The sequence below is a fragment of the Myxocyprinus asiaticus genome, chromosome 30, assembly GCF_019703515.2.
Source record: "Myxocyprinus asiaticus isolate MX2 ecotype Aquarium Trade chromosome 30, UBuf_Myxa_2, whole genome shotgun sequence".
NCBI lineage: Eukaryota > Metazoa > Chordata > Actinopteri > Cypriniformes > Catostomidae > Myxocyprinus > Myxocyprinus asiaticus.
The window spans coordinates 35410782-35423080 of NC_059373.1; the positions used below are offsets into that span (position 1 = coordinate 35410782).

The window sequence follows — 12299 nt, forward strand, 5'->3', positions numbered from 1 at the left end:
GAAAAACAATAGTTAAAAATGTCTCTGTTGTATGATTTTAATTGCTGGATAAAGTCAAGATGGTCAAGACCACTGAGGTAAATCTAAATTTCAAGGAAAGTGCCATAAACAGTACAAAACTCACTCAAAGATCTAAGTATACTTATTAAATGGTACGAACTGAAATTATCATGTATAATTAAAACAAGGACTGAAATTTAGACCTTAAAGTTATAAATCCCCATAACAGACATATTCATGTATTGATGTCTAAACATGGAAACATTTACACATCAATTCTGCTCACCTGAGGGGGATCGGCCCTGGCCCGAGCGCGACCTGGGGGTCACAGATTTACACTGATCCGATACATTACCCCCATCTACATCCTGGACACTGTGAAAGGACAATGAAAAGTGGCAGAACGATCAGTTTAAGCCCAACTATGCAGTGCTTAAGCCAACTTCAAACTGTTTTTAACTCTTACTGTGGCCCCAAAGTTATTTGGACACCGAAGCCACATCTAAAAATGTATGAGTTTCATTATATATCAAATCAACTGGCATCTGCAAACGAATGATGCTAGACCTTTTTTCAGAACTAACTTCAATTGCCTGAGCCATTTTTCTATTATTTTTAATCAACTGGTGTCAAGGTGATTCTTTTCATTGGATATTTCAAGTCAGTTCCCCTCATGTTTACACAGGTGTCCTAGCAGAGTAACCACAGGTGTATTTCATCACATAAACTATGAACATATTCCACTGACATTTGACAACCAGAAAGTCACTGAATATTTTATCTTTTGAACAGTATATTATTTAGAAACTTCAAACTTATTTTTGTGAAGTTACTTGCTTGAAAAGTGCATGCCATCTTTCTTTTTTGATTGTTCTATCTTGGTTTGACACTGTGTTATCAAATACACTGATATCCAGGCATTAAAGTGTAGCTTAAGTGTCCGAATACTTTTTGGGGGCCAGAACACACTCTTGTGTTTTCCTATCTTGAAAAATGTGTATTGTGGACATAACAGTTTTATCGGAACTGAAATGATGAGGCTATTCATGTTAACGCATAAAAAAATCTGGAACCGGAACACATTAAACCAGTGGTTCTCAAATAGTTTCGGTCACGCCCCCCTTTTGAAAAAAAAAAAAAAAAAAAAACTTTCGCGCCACCCAATAATTTGATCGAAAAGATTAACTTAATTTACTTTCAACCCTTATGTCACGAAATGTTTATTTCAATATACAATGAAACCTGTTACTAGGCATACATTGTTCTGTTACTTTGTGTAACTTTCTGTGTTAAATCAATATATACAATTTTTTATTATGCCTATATACTTTTAAAACATAAAAAATGAATAAAAAGTGATAACTGAACAAATTGCAAATGTTGTCAGCCACTGACTGTCATATGAGACTTTGTTTTTCCTCCACAGGGCACTTGACGTCTCAGAAGACCGAATTCCCCACTAATCAGCATTTAAATTTAAAAACATTTTAAATCTCATTAGAGACATTTTTACACAGGAAAGTTATTTTGACTAAAAACTGATATCTGCAAGGATTCATAACTTTGAATGGAAATCTGCCTCAGCAGTCTCTATAAGAGTATTTTTAAAATCCACATCCTGCTATATTTAACAACTGTGATTGGCCCATCCTGGTCAGCGCTGAGAAAAATAACAGTTACCACGTAAAAACGCTATCTACATGCTGTTTCAGTAGTGGTCTGGAACTCTGGACAATAATTTATACCTGATTAATGATAATGAAAATCTCAAATAACCACAAAAAATAAAAACAGACCTAAGACCATTTTAAAAATACCATCGCATAACTACACTTACAGCTGGTTCTGACTTAATTCTGTGCAGACTTTCATCACAGGGTCCCAGCCGCAGAAGGGGTCTCTGGCCAGAATACACTCAGCACAACTCCAGTAGTATGAGCAGTTGGACACAGGTACTGAAACCACTCCTTCTGAAGAGCCTATCAACACTACACCCTGAAGGAGAGAGGAGAACACTTACATTTCATTTGAGTAGCAGATTCCCTCTTACCAATGTAATGTAAGGACTTGGGTGTGACATGAATTAGGCAATGAGTAACGTTGTGTAGCAACTATATTATGCAGGTATTATGAGTAAAAGAATATTACACAATGCTGTAACTCTTGGCACTTTGGACCGGATTTAAAAAAAAATCAAATCACTAGTGGTTTTATTTTGAAAATAACCTGAATGTCAGTCATAAAGTTTGGGTAAAAAAATCTTTTTAATTGATGACCTGTGACGGACAGTGAAGGAAAAGCAGCCAACAAGTGTCCAGCATACATCTCCTTTAACCTCGTGCGAGCCCACGTCCATATGTGTGGACGTTTTATTTTGGCTTCGCTATATGCAACGCATAATTTAAATGAATTAAAACAGACTGAATACTGTTCACAAGACTCTCCACTGTCATTTAAGGGTCAAACTTCTGGCGCATCGCGTCACGTGGCACAACAGCATGATGTCGATTTCCATGAAGCGCTCCTAAGGGCGCAGCTTTACAGAAAATCAGCTGTAATGTCTGTAACGTCTCAAAAACATGACTAACTAACACTCCTGGACATATAATAAACTATTTGATGAAAATCAGATTTTCTATAGCTTGGTATTACTTAAAATTTCACAACTTAGTCCCGCTGTCCACATATGTGGACAACAATTCTATTTGCTCTAGAATTTATTTTTTTGCTTGTTTATTAGGTGCTACTAGTTGCAACTCAAAAAGGGAAATGCAAAAAGAACACAGCAGTCACGCGGGGGTCTCAGGAGGTTAAAACTGTCATGCAGTTAGTTAAGCGTGTGCAGAGCTAAAAGAGAACTGTCTTTAACAGACTGGTAGAAGAGTCAGATATTGTGTATGAATTGATTGTAACATGCCCTGTGTTAGAGTATGTATAAATACAGACACACATTGACAGTTAGTCTCTGAGTAAAGCCAGTAAATGACACGTGAAGAGACAGGTACCTTCGAGATTGAAATCAGGAGGTTTTTCACTAGCTGAGGTTGATGGAACACCTGGATCTCTTCAATGATGTGGGCTCCTTTCTCCAGAACCACAGCTTTGTGCAGGTAGCCTGAGTCTAACAGGGGAACAAAGGAAACAGGGTTAAGACAATACTATGATTAATTAAAATGCACAAAAAGGATACCTCTAAAGGAAGACAACTAAAATGAACAATAGTAAAGAAAACAAGGCACAAAATCAAACTCAGTTCTTTGATGTTTAGGAAAACGTGAGTGGTTCGGCTTGCTCACAGTCTATTACATTGCGGTATATGAGTATAGGTATTGCACCAACTAAAATGGGTAGTGGCGGTTAGTTTAAGGGACGTTAGTCAAAAGGTTGGGGGTCCAAACATAAGGTAAACCTTTACAAGATCACTGTTGTGCCCTTAAAAATGTTACTTAAAGGGACAGTTCACCCAAAAATGAAAATTCTCTAATCATTTACTCACCCTCATGACATCCCAGATGTGTTTGACTTTCTTTCTTCTGCAGAACACATTTGAAGAAAAACAGAAAATATCGGTAACACTACAAAAATGTTCCATTTGTTACCATTAGTTAATGCATTGCATTAGGTATCATGAACAAACAATTAACAACATATTTGTTACATCATTTATCAATCTTTGCTAATGTTAGTTAATAAAAATATAATTGTTTATTGTTAGTTCATGTTAGTTCATAATGCATTAACTGATGTTAACTAATACAACCTTTGATTTTAAATATGTATTAGTATATGTTGAAAGCAACATTAACTAAGATTAATAAAAGCTTAATAAGTATTGTTCATTGTAAGTTCATGTTAACTAATGTTGTTAACTAATGTTAACAAATGGAACCCTACTGTAAAGTGTTACCAAAATATCTTAGCTCAGTAGGTCCTTAAAATGCAAGTGAATGGAGATGTCTTTTGAAGCTCCAAAAATCACTGACAGTCATCATAAACTTCATCCATACACCTCCAGTGGTTAAATGAACGTCTTCTAAAGCGATAAGATCGCTTTTGGTGCGAAAAAGATCAATATCTAAGTAGGTTTTGTTTTTTTAACTCTAAAGCATGCTTCTGGTGAGCAGTGGTACGCGGGTGTGACGTAATCACATTGCCGTTTGAATCACATGAGAACTGAAGAGCAGCACTGTTTACAATGAGGAGGAATGCTGTACAGTAGCTTGGTTGGTTTTGGTTTAGATCTGTATTTATCTGTTTCTTTACTCACAATATGCACTTGTGTGCTCATCTTGGATGTCTCAACTGAGTGGAGAATGTGAGATTACATCTGTATCATGGCAACACGAATACGTCACACGAGAGACAGCTTGGACTCCACCCTCTCGTGAAGCGTTGGATTATAGTTAAAAAGTACTTAAATATTGATCTTTTTTTGCACCAACAGCAATCTTATCACTTTAGAAGACATTAATTTAACTGATGGAGTCATATCGATAACGTTTATGTTGACTGTCTGTGATTTTTGTAGCTTCAAAAGAGAAATCACCATTCACTTGCATTTTAAGGACCTACTGATTTTCTTCAAATGTGTTCTGGTGAAGAAAGAAAGTCATACACACCTGGGATATCATGAGGGTGAGTAAATAATGAAATAATTTTCATTTTTGGGTGAACTATCCCTTTAAAGAGGACTGTTCATGCAACTGGTGTTGCTTTAAGGTCTACTAAACAGCAAATTAGAATTGTAACTAAAACTCTGTTTTAGTCTTAAGTAGTCAACAGGAAGACAGTATAACATACTTCTGCTTGTTTAAGCCGCACTCCCTTTTGATAAGCTAAAAAAAATGTTGAGGCTATGCCAATAAATGGGAGCTGTATGAAATACTATCTGCAAAAAACTGTGCAGTCCTTAGATGTATAACAGAATGGATTAGCAATGCATTTGGCCTTGCTATCTTTGCCAATTTTTACAGATATTTCAATAAACCTACTGACAAAGGTTTAAACTCTTGCATTATCATGCAGTCTAACTGAACACCGACAGACTATGATACACCAATATTTACCTGTGAGCAAGTAGAGCACAGTGTAATCTCTGCCGCGGGCTCCCCGCACTCTCTGAGCTGCGATATTGCTGTATCTCTGATCAGGAGACACCATTGACAGGCCCTGATTGACTGGCGGAACACTTTTGTCAGCTAGGAAGTTCTCCTTAACAAAGCGAAGTGTGTTGTCTGATGCATTATGGAGGCCACACTGTGGAGATAAAGAGCAAAACTTTGACCAGCTTGATAGAGTTAAGGACAACCTTCTAACAGAACCAGAGAATTTGTTTAGATCAACACAGAACTATAAAGGAACAAAACGAAACAAACCAAGACAAAAAGACAAAACAAAAAACAATCCAAATGAAACAAAAAGACAAATCAAACCAAAACAAAAGAAAAACCAAACCAACAAAACCCAAACTTTTTCAAACAAAAACATATATATATATATATATAAACAAGCCAAAACAAAAAACAAACCAACAAAACCAAATGGAAACAAAACCAAAAAATAAAATAAATGCAACCAAAAAGCCCCCCCCCCCCCCCCCCCCCCACACACACACACACACAGCCAAACCAAAAAAACAAAACAATCAAAAACAAAAAAATAAAACAAAAACCAAACCAAAATAAAACAAAAAAACATTGGAAAGCCCAGATAGTTCTTCTCCCACGTGTAGACCAAGTATTGGACTCAACCCTTCCACGAGCATTAGTTCACTGGTTACGAGGAGTGGAAAACTTTGGAGTATGAACTGAGACAAGCATTAAACCCCTGAGAACACTTTAAGAAAAGTTGATCGAGGAGGAGTTAGGTCCTGATCCATCCCTGTTCTCCTGACTAAGCATTACATATTTATGCTCGTCAATAATTTTTTGTTTGTTCTCCAAAACAGACAAATGTTGTGATATATTTCATGAGACTGAACTCATTGAATGCAGCTTCACTCACAGGGTGCTATGACACTAACCTCTCCAGGGTTTGCCATTTTCTCCTGCACCCGTGTGCTCCATTTTAGAGTGTCCCGATTCAAAACCTTGTAGTTTCCTGCAAACACCTCTTTAATGCTTCTGAGGCTGAAAGCACACACCGCTGAACGACCCAAATTCACCCGCCTACGAACACCAAAACAAAAAAGCAAAAAAATAAATAAATACATATAGAGAAAAAGATTGGGTTACTTTTATTTAAACAAAACAAATAAACCCTTCCTAATTTCATAGGAATAAAAAAAGCTCTTATAATAAATCTAAGCATGTTTCCTCACCACTGAGAACTAAAAATCCCATAGAACAGCGTTTCGTCCTCAGAAGTGCCCTCTGGTGGTGGAAGGGTGACAATATCCTGCAGGACGTTGTATGGCAGTTCTTGGTCAGCTTGACACAGTAGCTGAGCCTTGGCAAAGGTGGTCCAGCGTCTTTGCAGAGTTCGCTGCCCACCCACATCACTCTAAACAGAAATGAACACCAATGACATTTTAAAGGAATGTTCCAGATTAAAACCTTTCACTCTAGACATTTGTTTTTTGAGTCACCCAAGTTTGTAAAAAAAAAAATATATATTTTTTTTATAAATGATATAGAGTGCAAGATGTATAGTATATACAGAGTGCAACAGTGCAAGCCCAACAAAAAAAAAAAAAAAAAAAAAAAAAAAGGGAAACATTTATGGGATTTTTTTGTTCCGGAACTAGACTACTGTGCACTATATGGGGAATCATAAGTGCATAATTGTCAAGCTGTTTTTCTGTTTGTATTTTCAAACTATTTTTACAAACAAGCTCACACACACACACACACACACACACACACACACACACACACACAAGTATACACTCACTGAGCACTTTATTAGGAACACCTGTACACCTACTTATTCATGTGATTATCTAATCAGCCAATTGTGTGGTAGCAGTGCAATGCATAAAATCATTCAGATATGGGTCAGGAGCTTCAGTTAATGTTCACATCAACTATCAGAATGGGGAAAAAAATGTGATCTCAGTGATTTTGACTGTGGCATGATTGTTGGTGCCAGATGGGCTGGTTTGAGTATTTCTGTAACTGCTGATCTCCTGGGATTTTCACACACAACAGTCTCTAGAATTTACTCCGAATGGAGCCAAAAACAAAAAACATCCAGTGAGGGGCAGTTCTGCTGATGGAAACACCTTGAAAGAGGTCAACAGAGAATGGCCAGACTGGTTCGAACTGACAGAAAGGCTACAGTAACTCAGATAACCCCTCTGTATAATTGTGGTGAGAAGAATATCATCTCAGAATGCACAACATGTCGAACCTTGAGGCAGGTGGGCTACAACAGCAGAAGACCACATCGGGAACTTTGTTAGGGCCATAGCGTTCCTAATGAAGTGCTCAGTGAATTTACACGCACATACTAGAAATGTATTACTTTATGAAACACTTACAGTGCAAACTTGGGCGATGCGAGACACAGTAAACTTGTCAATGAAGTCGTACTCTCTTCCAGTCTCACTGAAGAAGAAATAAACCTTCTCCTCACTGGGAATATAGGTGGAGCTGATGAATGTAGGATCTAGAATTTCATTATCGTGAAAAAAAGATAAATGATGCATAAATTGTGAGTAGTCAGGAAAACACAGCCCTCTTGTTCAGTCTAATCTCATTTGCTTTTACTTTGCTTTTTAGGCAGCAATAAGACAGCATTAAAAAATGTTTTCATACCTTCTAGCCACCCAAGTGTATCATCCAGTTTGAGATCAACATGGCTGCCCTCACTCAAGTGTCGTGAGATGACTGGTCGATTCCCTCTATAGTCTGCTACTGTTCCTGTGTACAGCTCTCCATCTGAAACACACAATGAAACTTATTATATTGTGTGAAATCACATACTGTACAAATAAAAACATGCATCAATCATTCCTAAGCATTCATACTTTCAGTCGTCAGCTTCTAGCTAAACGTGTTACCCTAAAAGATTAATCATGTGCAGTCACCTATTTTCAAACATGCCGTGTCACGACAGGTCATGTGACACATGAATACCAATGTTTGCCATTGATGAAGTTATGACGTAAATAGTCATATGCTGTCGTATGACTTCAAAAGACTTGTAATGAGGTGCATGTATAGACTACTGTTATGATACTTTATTATGGAGCAATATTAGCCAAATAAGCATGCACAAATGCATACTTCCAAACGCTGCACCATCCAGGCACCTTATGGATACTACTTTCAATGCACTATTATTAAGTACGTGTTAATCCTTATTTAGGACATTAAAAAAAGGATGGACAGTGTGCCAATTGGGATTCACCTAGACTTTAATTAGACTGTAAGCCTGATTGGATTAACTGAATGATTGTTTATTGTTGTGTCACAGCTGAAGTGGTAAATGTGAAGTAAATATTCTCAGGCTTCTGAAGTCACACCACCCAAAGATAAGTAGATCAGGGTTAGGACGTAAGAGCAAGAGGATTAAGGGTGTCTGTTCACCGTTTCTTTCTTTGCTTTTCCCTTTCTCTCTCTTTCATGTCTGATTGACGTGCTCCAGGCAGTGGAGGGATTCTTACCTACAGTGATGGCTGTGTTCTTCTGGTACGGGTCGTAAGGGCAGCGACCTCTGCCTTCTTCGGGCTTACCGCTGGGGCCTGTGGCCATAGAGAACGTCTTTATATTCTGTGGGAGGGGAGCACATTTATAAAATGACCATTAAAATGATTAATTTTGTTTAGAATCAAACTACATATTATTACAACATTTATTAAAAGTTTGTATTATATTAACAACCAGTCAGTAATTACACTGATTTAAGCCTTAAGTACACATGAACTGGTAACTTTTGAGTTTGAGAAAGATGAGTCTTTTCAACCAGTTCATTTAAAAGAGTCGTTTATTGTGAATCAAACTACACTGGTCACGCTGAATAGTTGAACAAGAAACACCGGCATTTTTAAAATAATATTAATAGCTAGCATTTTAACGCAGGGATCTGTACACATGGTCAAGAACTCTTAAAGGAATATTCCGGGTTCAATACAAGTTAAGCTCAAACAACATTATTTGTGGCATAATATTGATTACCACAAAAATACGTTTTGACTTGCCCCTACTTTTCTTTAAAAAAAGCAAAAATCGAGGTTTCAGTGAGGCACTTACAATGGAAGTGAATGGGGCCAATGTAATGTCAACAAACCCTAAAACGACTGTAAAAATGACGATTTAAACAACTTTACAGCTCAAATAATACATGAATAAATGTAAGTGCTTTTATAAAATTATAAGCTTCACGTTTCTGACTTTAAACCCTCCAAAAATTGCCCCATTCACTTCCATTGTATGTGTCGAATTTTTTTGGGGGGCAATCAATATTATGCCACAAATGCTGTCGATTGAGCTCAACTTGTATTGAATCCGGAATATTCCTTAAATGGAACCAAACATTATAAAAATAATTTGGTTTAGAACTTAATTTATTTTTTAAACAAATCCAATTATAAATAAGAACCAGTTCTTGATATCCAACCATATACACACATTACACTTTTGCCCTGCACAATTTTGTGTGTCAAATAGATGGTGAGAACATTAACAAAATCCTTCAAAGGCTGAGATGGTTTCTCATACAAGGCTGATTATGTGGCCTGCACATCTCTCTACTGACACTGACACACACACACACACACACACACACACACACACACACACACACACACACACACACACACACACACACACACGCAGAGTGAGGGACCAGCACTCAAGACTGCTGTGTTCCCATGAAAGGATTACAGACTGGTCAATGGTGAGGGACAAGCATGCAAGTTTCTCAAAGGTACATTTTTACCACAAAAGCGTTTAACAATTAAAACAACTTCTAATAACTTACTAATAAGTGTCTATGAAGCATGTTATATTAACATATTTAAAACACAGCAGGGTTATGTAATATCCCGACACAAACATGGATCCATGAACACGTCAAGTCAACATGAAACATATGCAACCCATTTAACTTCCGTAACGTGACGTATTTCTGAGTAAAACTTGATTTTATCCTTCATGAGTTGACTGGATTGTGAAAAGTGGTTGTTCCATACCAGAATTAAGTAAGATCTGAATGCGAGTTTGCCGGCACCAACTTTTGAGGAGGCCTTTTGACCAGGACGTCACCCTTTAAGAGCATCTCAGCGTATCCCAACTGTAGCATTTTTCTACTTCTGTTTTCTATTGGTTAACCAAAAGTAATCACGGCCCAGTTGATGTCAGCCAACAGGGAAAGTCATTTCAGAGGCGGAGCAAGTTACTCTATTTTGTTGAAAAATTACAAAGTCTTTTTACTCCGTGCAATAACGAGCATTGATAAACAGTGCACAATAAGATGAGTAACATGTACTGGGAAAGTGAGCAGCGTCAATTAAGATTTCATGCTGACTTTAGTTAATAGAAAGACAAGCAGGACCAAAAAAAAAAAAAAAAAAAGCTAATAAAAGAAAGCTAAAAAGATGGATGTAGTGTGTCTTACGATGTAGATGCAGCGTGGGCTGAAGGCAAACGTTCCACAGGTGTACATATGGGTGGAGTTGAGCACTTGCAGAACCCTCACAAAGTTGTAACAATCCGGCTAGGGGTGGAGAGGGGTGTTCGGTTAAGAAACAAAGACATTTTCCCAGTTTATTTCACATAAAATAAAATAAAAAAATGAAAAATGACTAAATGAAAGTGGTTGTCAAACCTAGTGATAATGATTCATTTAAAGCCATCACTGACTGCTTCATTTACAGACTGTATTACTTTACCTCTCAAATCTTTCTCCATACAGGAATATAAGCATAGGAATTTATCTTTAACATGTATTTCCATACCTTCATTTTTCCTTTCATGGAACAATCAGCTAGGTCTTTTTCTGAGGGCGACCAGTCCATCTTAAATAGGAACGTAAAAAGAAATAAGCAAATGGGGTAAGCTTGTGCACTCATCACACTCAAACAAAGCTTATCACATAGTTATTTGGATTATTATGTTAAATCTCTGATTGCTGAAATATATATGTCATACATGTAATATCCTTCAGCCATTCATGTACCAAGTACCACAGAAAACCACACTGACCTTCTTCTTCATGGTCATAGTGTCAGTGTGACTGACATCTATAGAGAGAACGGTGTCTCGTGCTCCGACAAATAAGGTGTCCTCATTGTTGCTAAGCAACAGCGTGGTGGTGTTGTAAACATCAGGATTTGTGAAGACAGTGAGAGAACGACCTGGACTACCTGCAACACAGAGGAAAAAACAATGATCACTATTAATAATCCATATTACAGATGGATGGTTTTTTCTCAGACTTTCCACTAATTACCACTATTTTCAAGTCATTGATGGGTAAATCTCAAAACCTGTCTAGGAATGTCATATTTCCACTAAATAAAAAAAAAAAAAAGGTTAATTTCTTTCCATTAAGAAAATGAAAACTTTAAAACTGTATTATAATTTTTATTAAAAAATAAACAATATGAATAAAAAAATTAATGAAATAAATGTAAAAAAAATGTTTTTCGAATTACTGTAAAGCGGAAAAAAATATTTTAAATGTACAATATTTAAATATCAATATAAAGCAGAGAACGGGGAGCATTTAATCTAAATTACTCTAATTTACTATCTTTCATAGCTTTTAAAGGGATAGAATGAGCTTTAGTTCAACCAAAAATGAAAATGATCTCATCATTTACTCACCCTCAGGCCATCCCAGATGTGTATGACTTTCTTTCTTCTGAAGAACATAAACGAAGATTTTTAGAAGAATATTTCAGCTATGTGAAGAATATGTAATCTCTGTAGGTCCTCACAACGCAAGTGAGTGGAGCTCAGACCTTTGAAAGTCCGAAAAGCACATCAAAGCAGCATAGAAGTAATCCATACGACTTCAGTGTATAAATCCACACCTTCAGAAGCGATATGATAGAAGACATGGATTTAACCACTGAAGTCGCATGGATTACTTTTATATTTCCTTTTGTTGCCTATGTTGCTCAGTTCTGGTCACCATTAATTTGCATTTTGAGGATCTACAGAGCTAAAAATCTTCATTTGTGTTCTGCAGAAGAAGAAAAAAGTCATACCCATCTGGGATGGCATGAGGGTTAGTAAATGATTAGAGAATTTTCATTTTTGGGTGAACTATCCCTTTAATTACTATAGGGTTAGTCCATCTCAAGTGGTCCAATAATTGTAAAGTTGGATGCTTGACCATTTTTCTTATTC

At 36.8% G+C, this 12299-nt stretch overlaps 1 protein-coding gene across 2 annotated transcripts in view; it reads right to left on the reverse strand.

Moving 5' to 3' along the window:
* The window catches only part of sema4ab (sema domain, immunoglobulin domain (Ig), transmembrane domain (TM) and short cytoplasmic domain, (semaphorin) 4Ab), a 49546-nt gene that overhangs the window by 3352 nt on the left and 33895 nt on the right, over positions 1-12299 (reverse strand). For both annotated transcript variants that reach the window (XM_051663533.1, XM_051663532.1), the window contains exons 3-14: positions 11148-11308; positions 10901-10960; positions 10561-10659; positions 8609-8714; positions 7758-7880; positions 7481-7608; positions 6320-6501; positions 6023-6167; positions 5067-5256; positions 3006-3121; positions 1838-1995; positions 287-375 (exon numbers count right to left, since the gene is read on the reverse strand). In XM_051663533.1, coding sequence (XP_051519493.1) covers positions 287-375; positions 1838-1995; positions 3006-3121; positions 5067-5256; positions 6023-6167; positions 6320-6501; positions 7481-7608; positions 7758-7880; positions 8609-8714; positions 10561-10659; positions 10901-10960; positions 11148-11308 — 1557 coding nt within the window. The remainder of the gene's footprint in view (positions 1-286; positions 376-1837; positions 1996-3005; positions 3122-5066; positions 5257-6022; positions 6168-6319; positions 6502-7480; positions 7609-7757; positions 7881-8608; positions 8715-10560; positions 10660-10900; positions 10961-11147; positions 11309-12299) is intronic.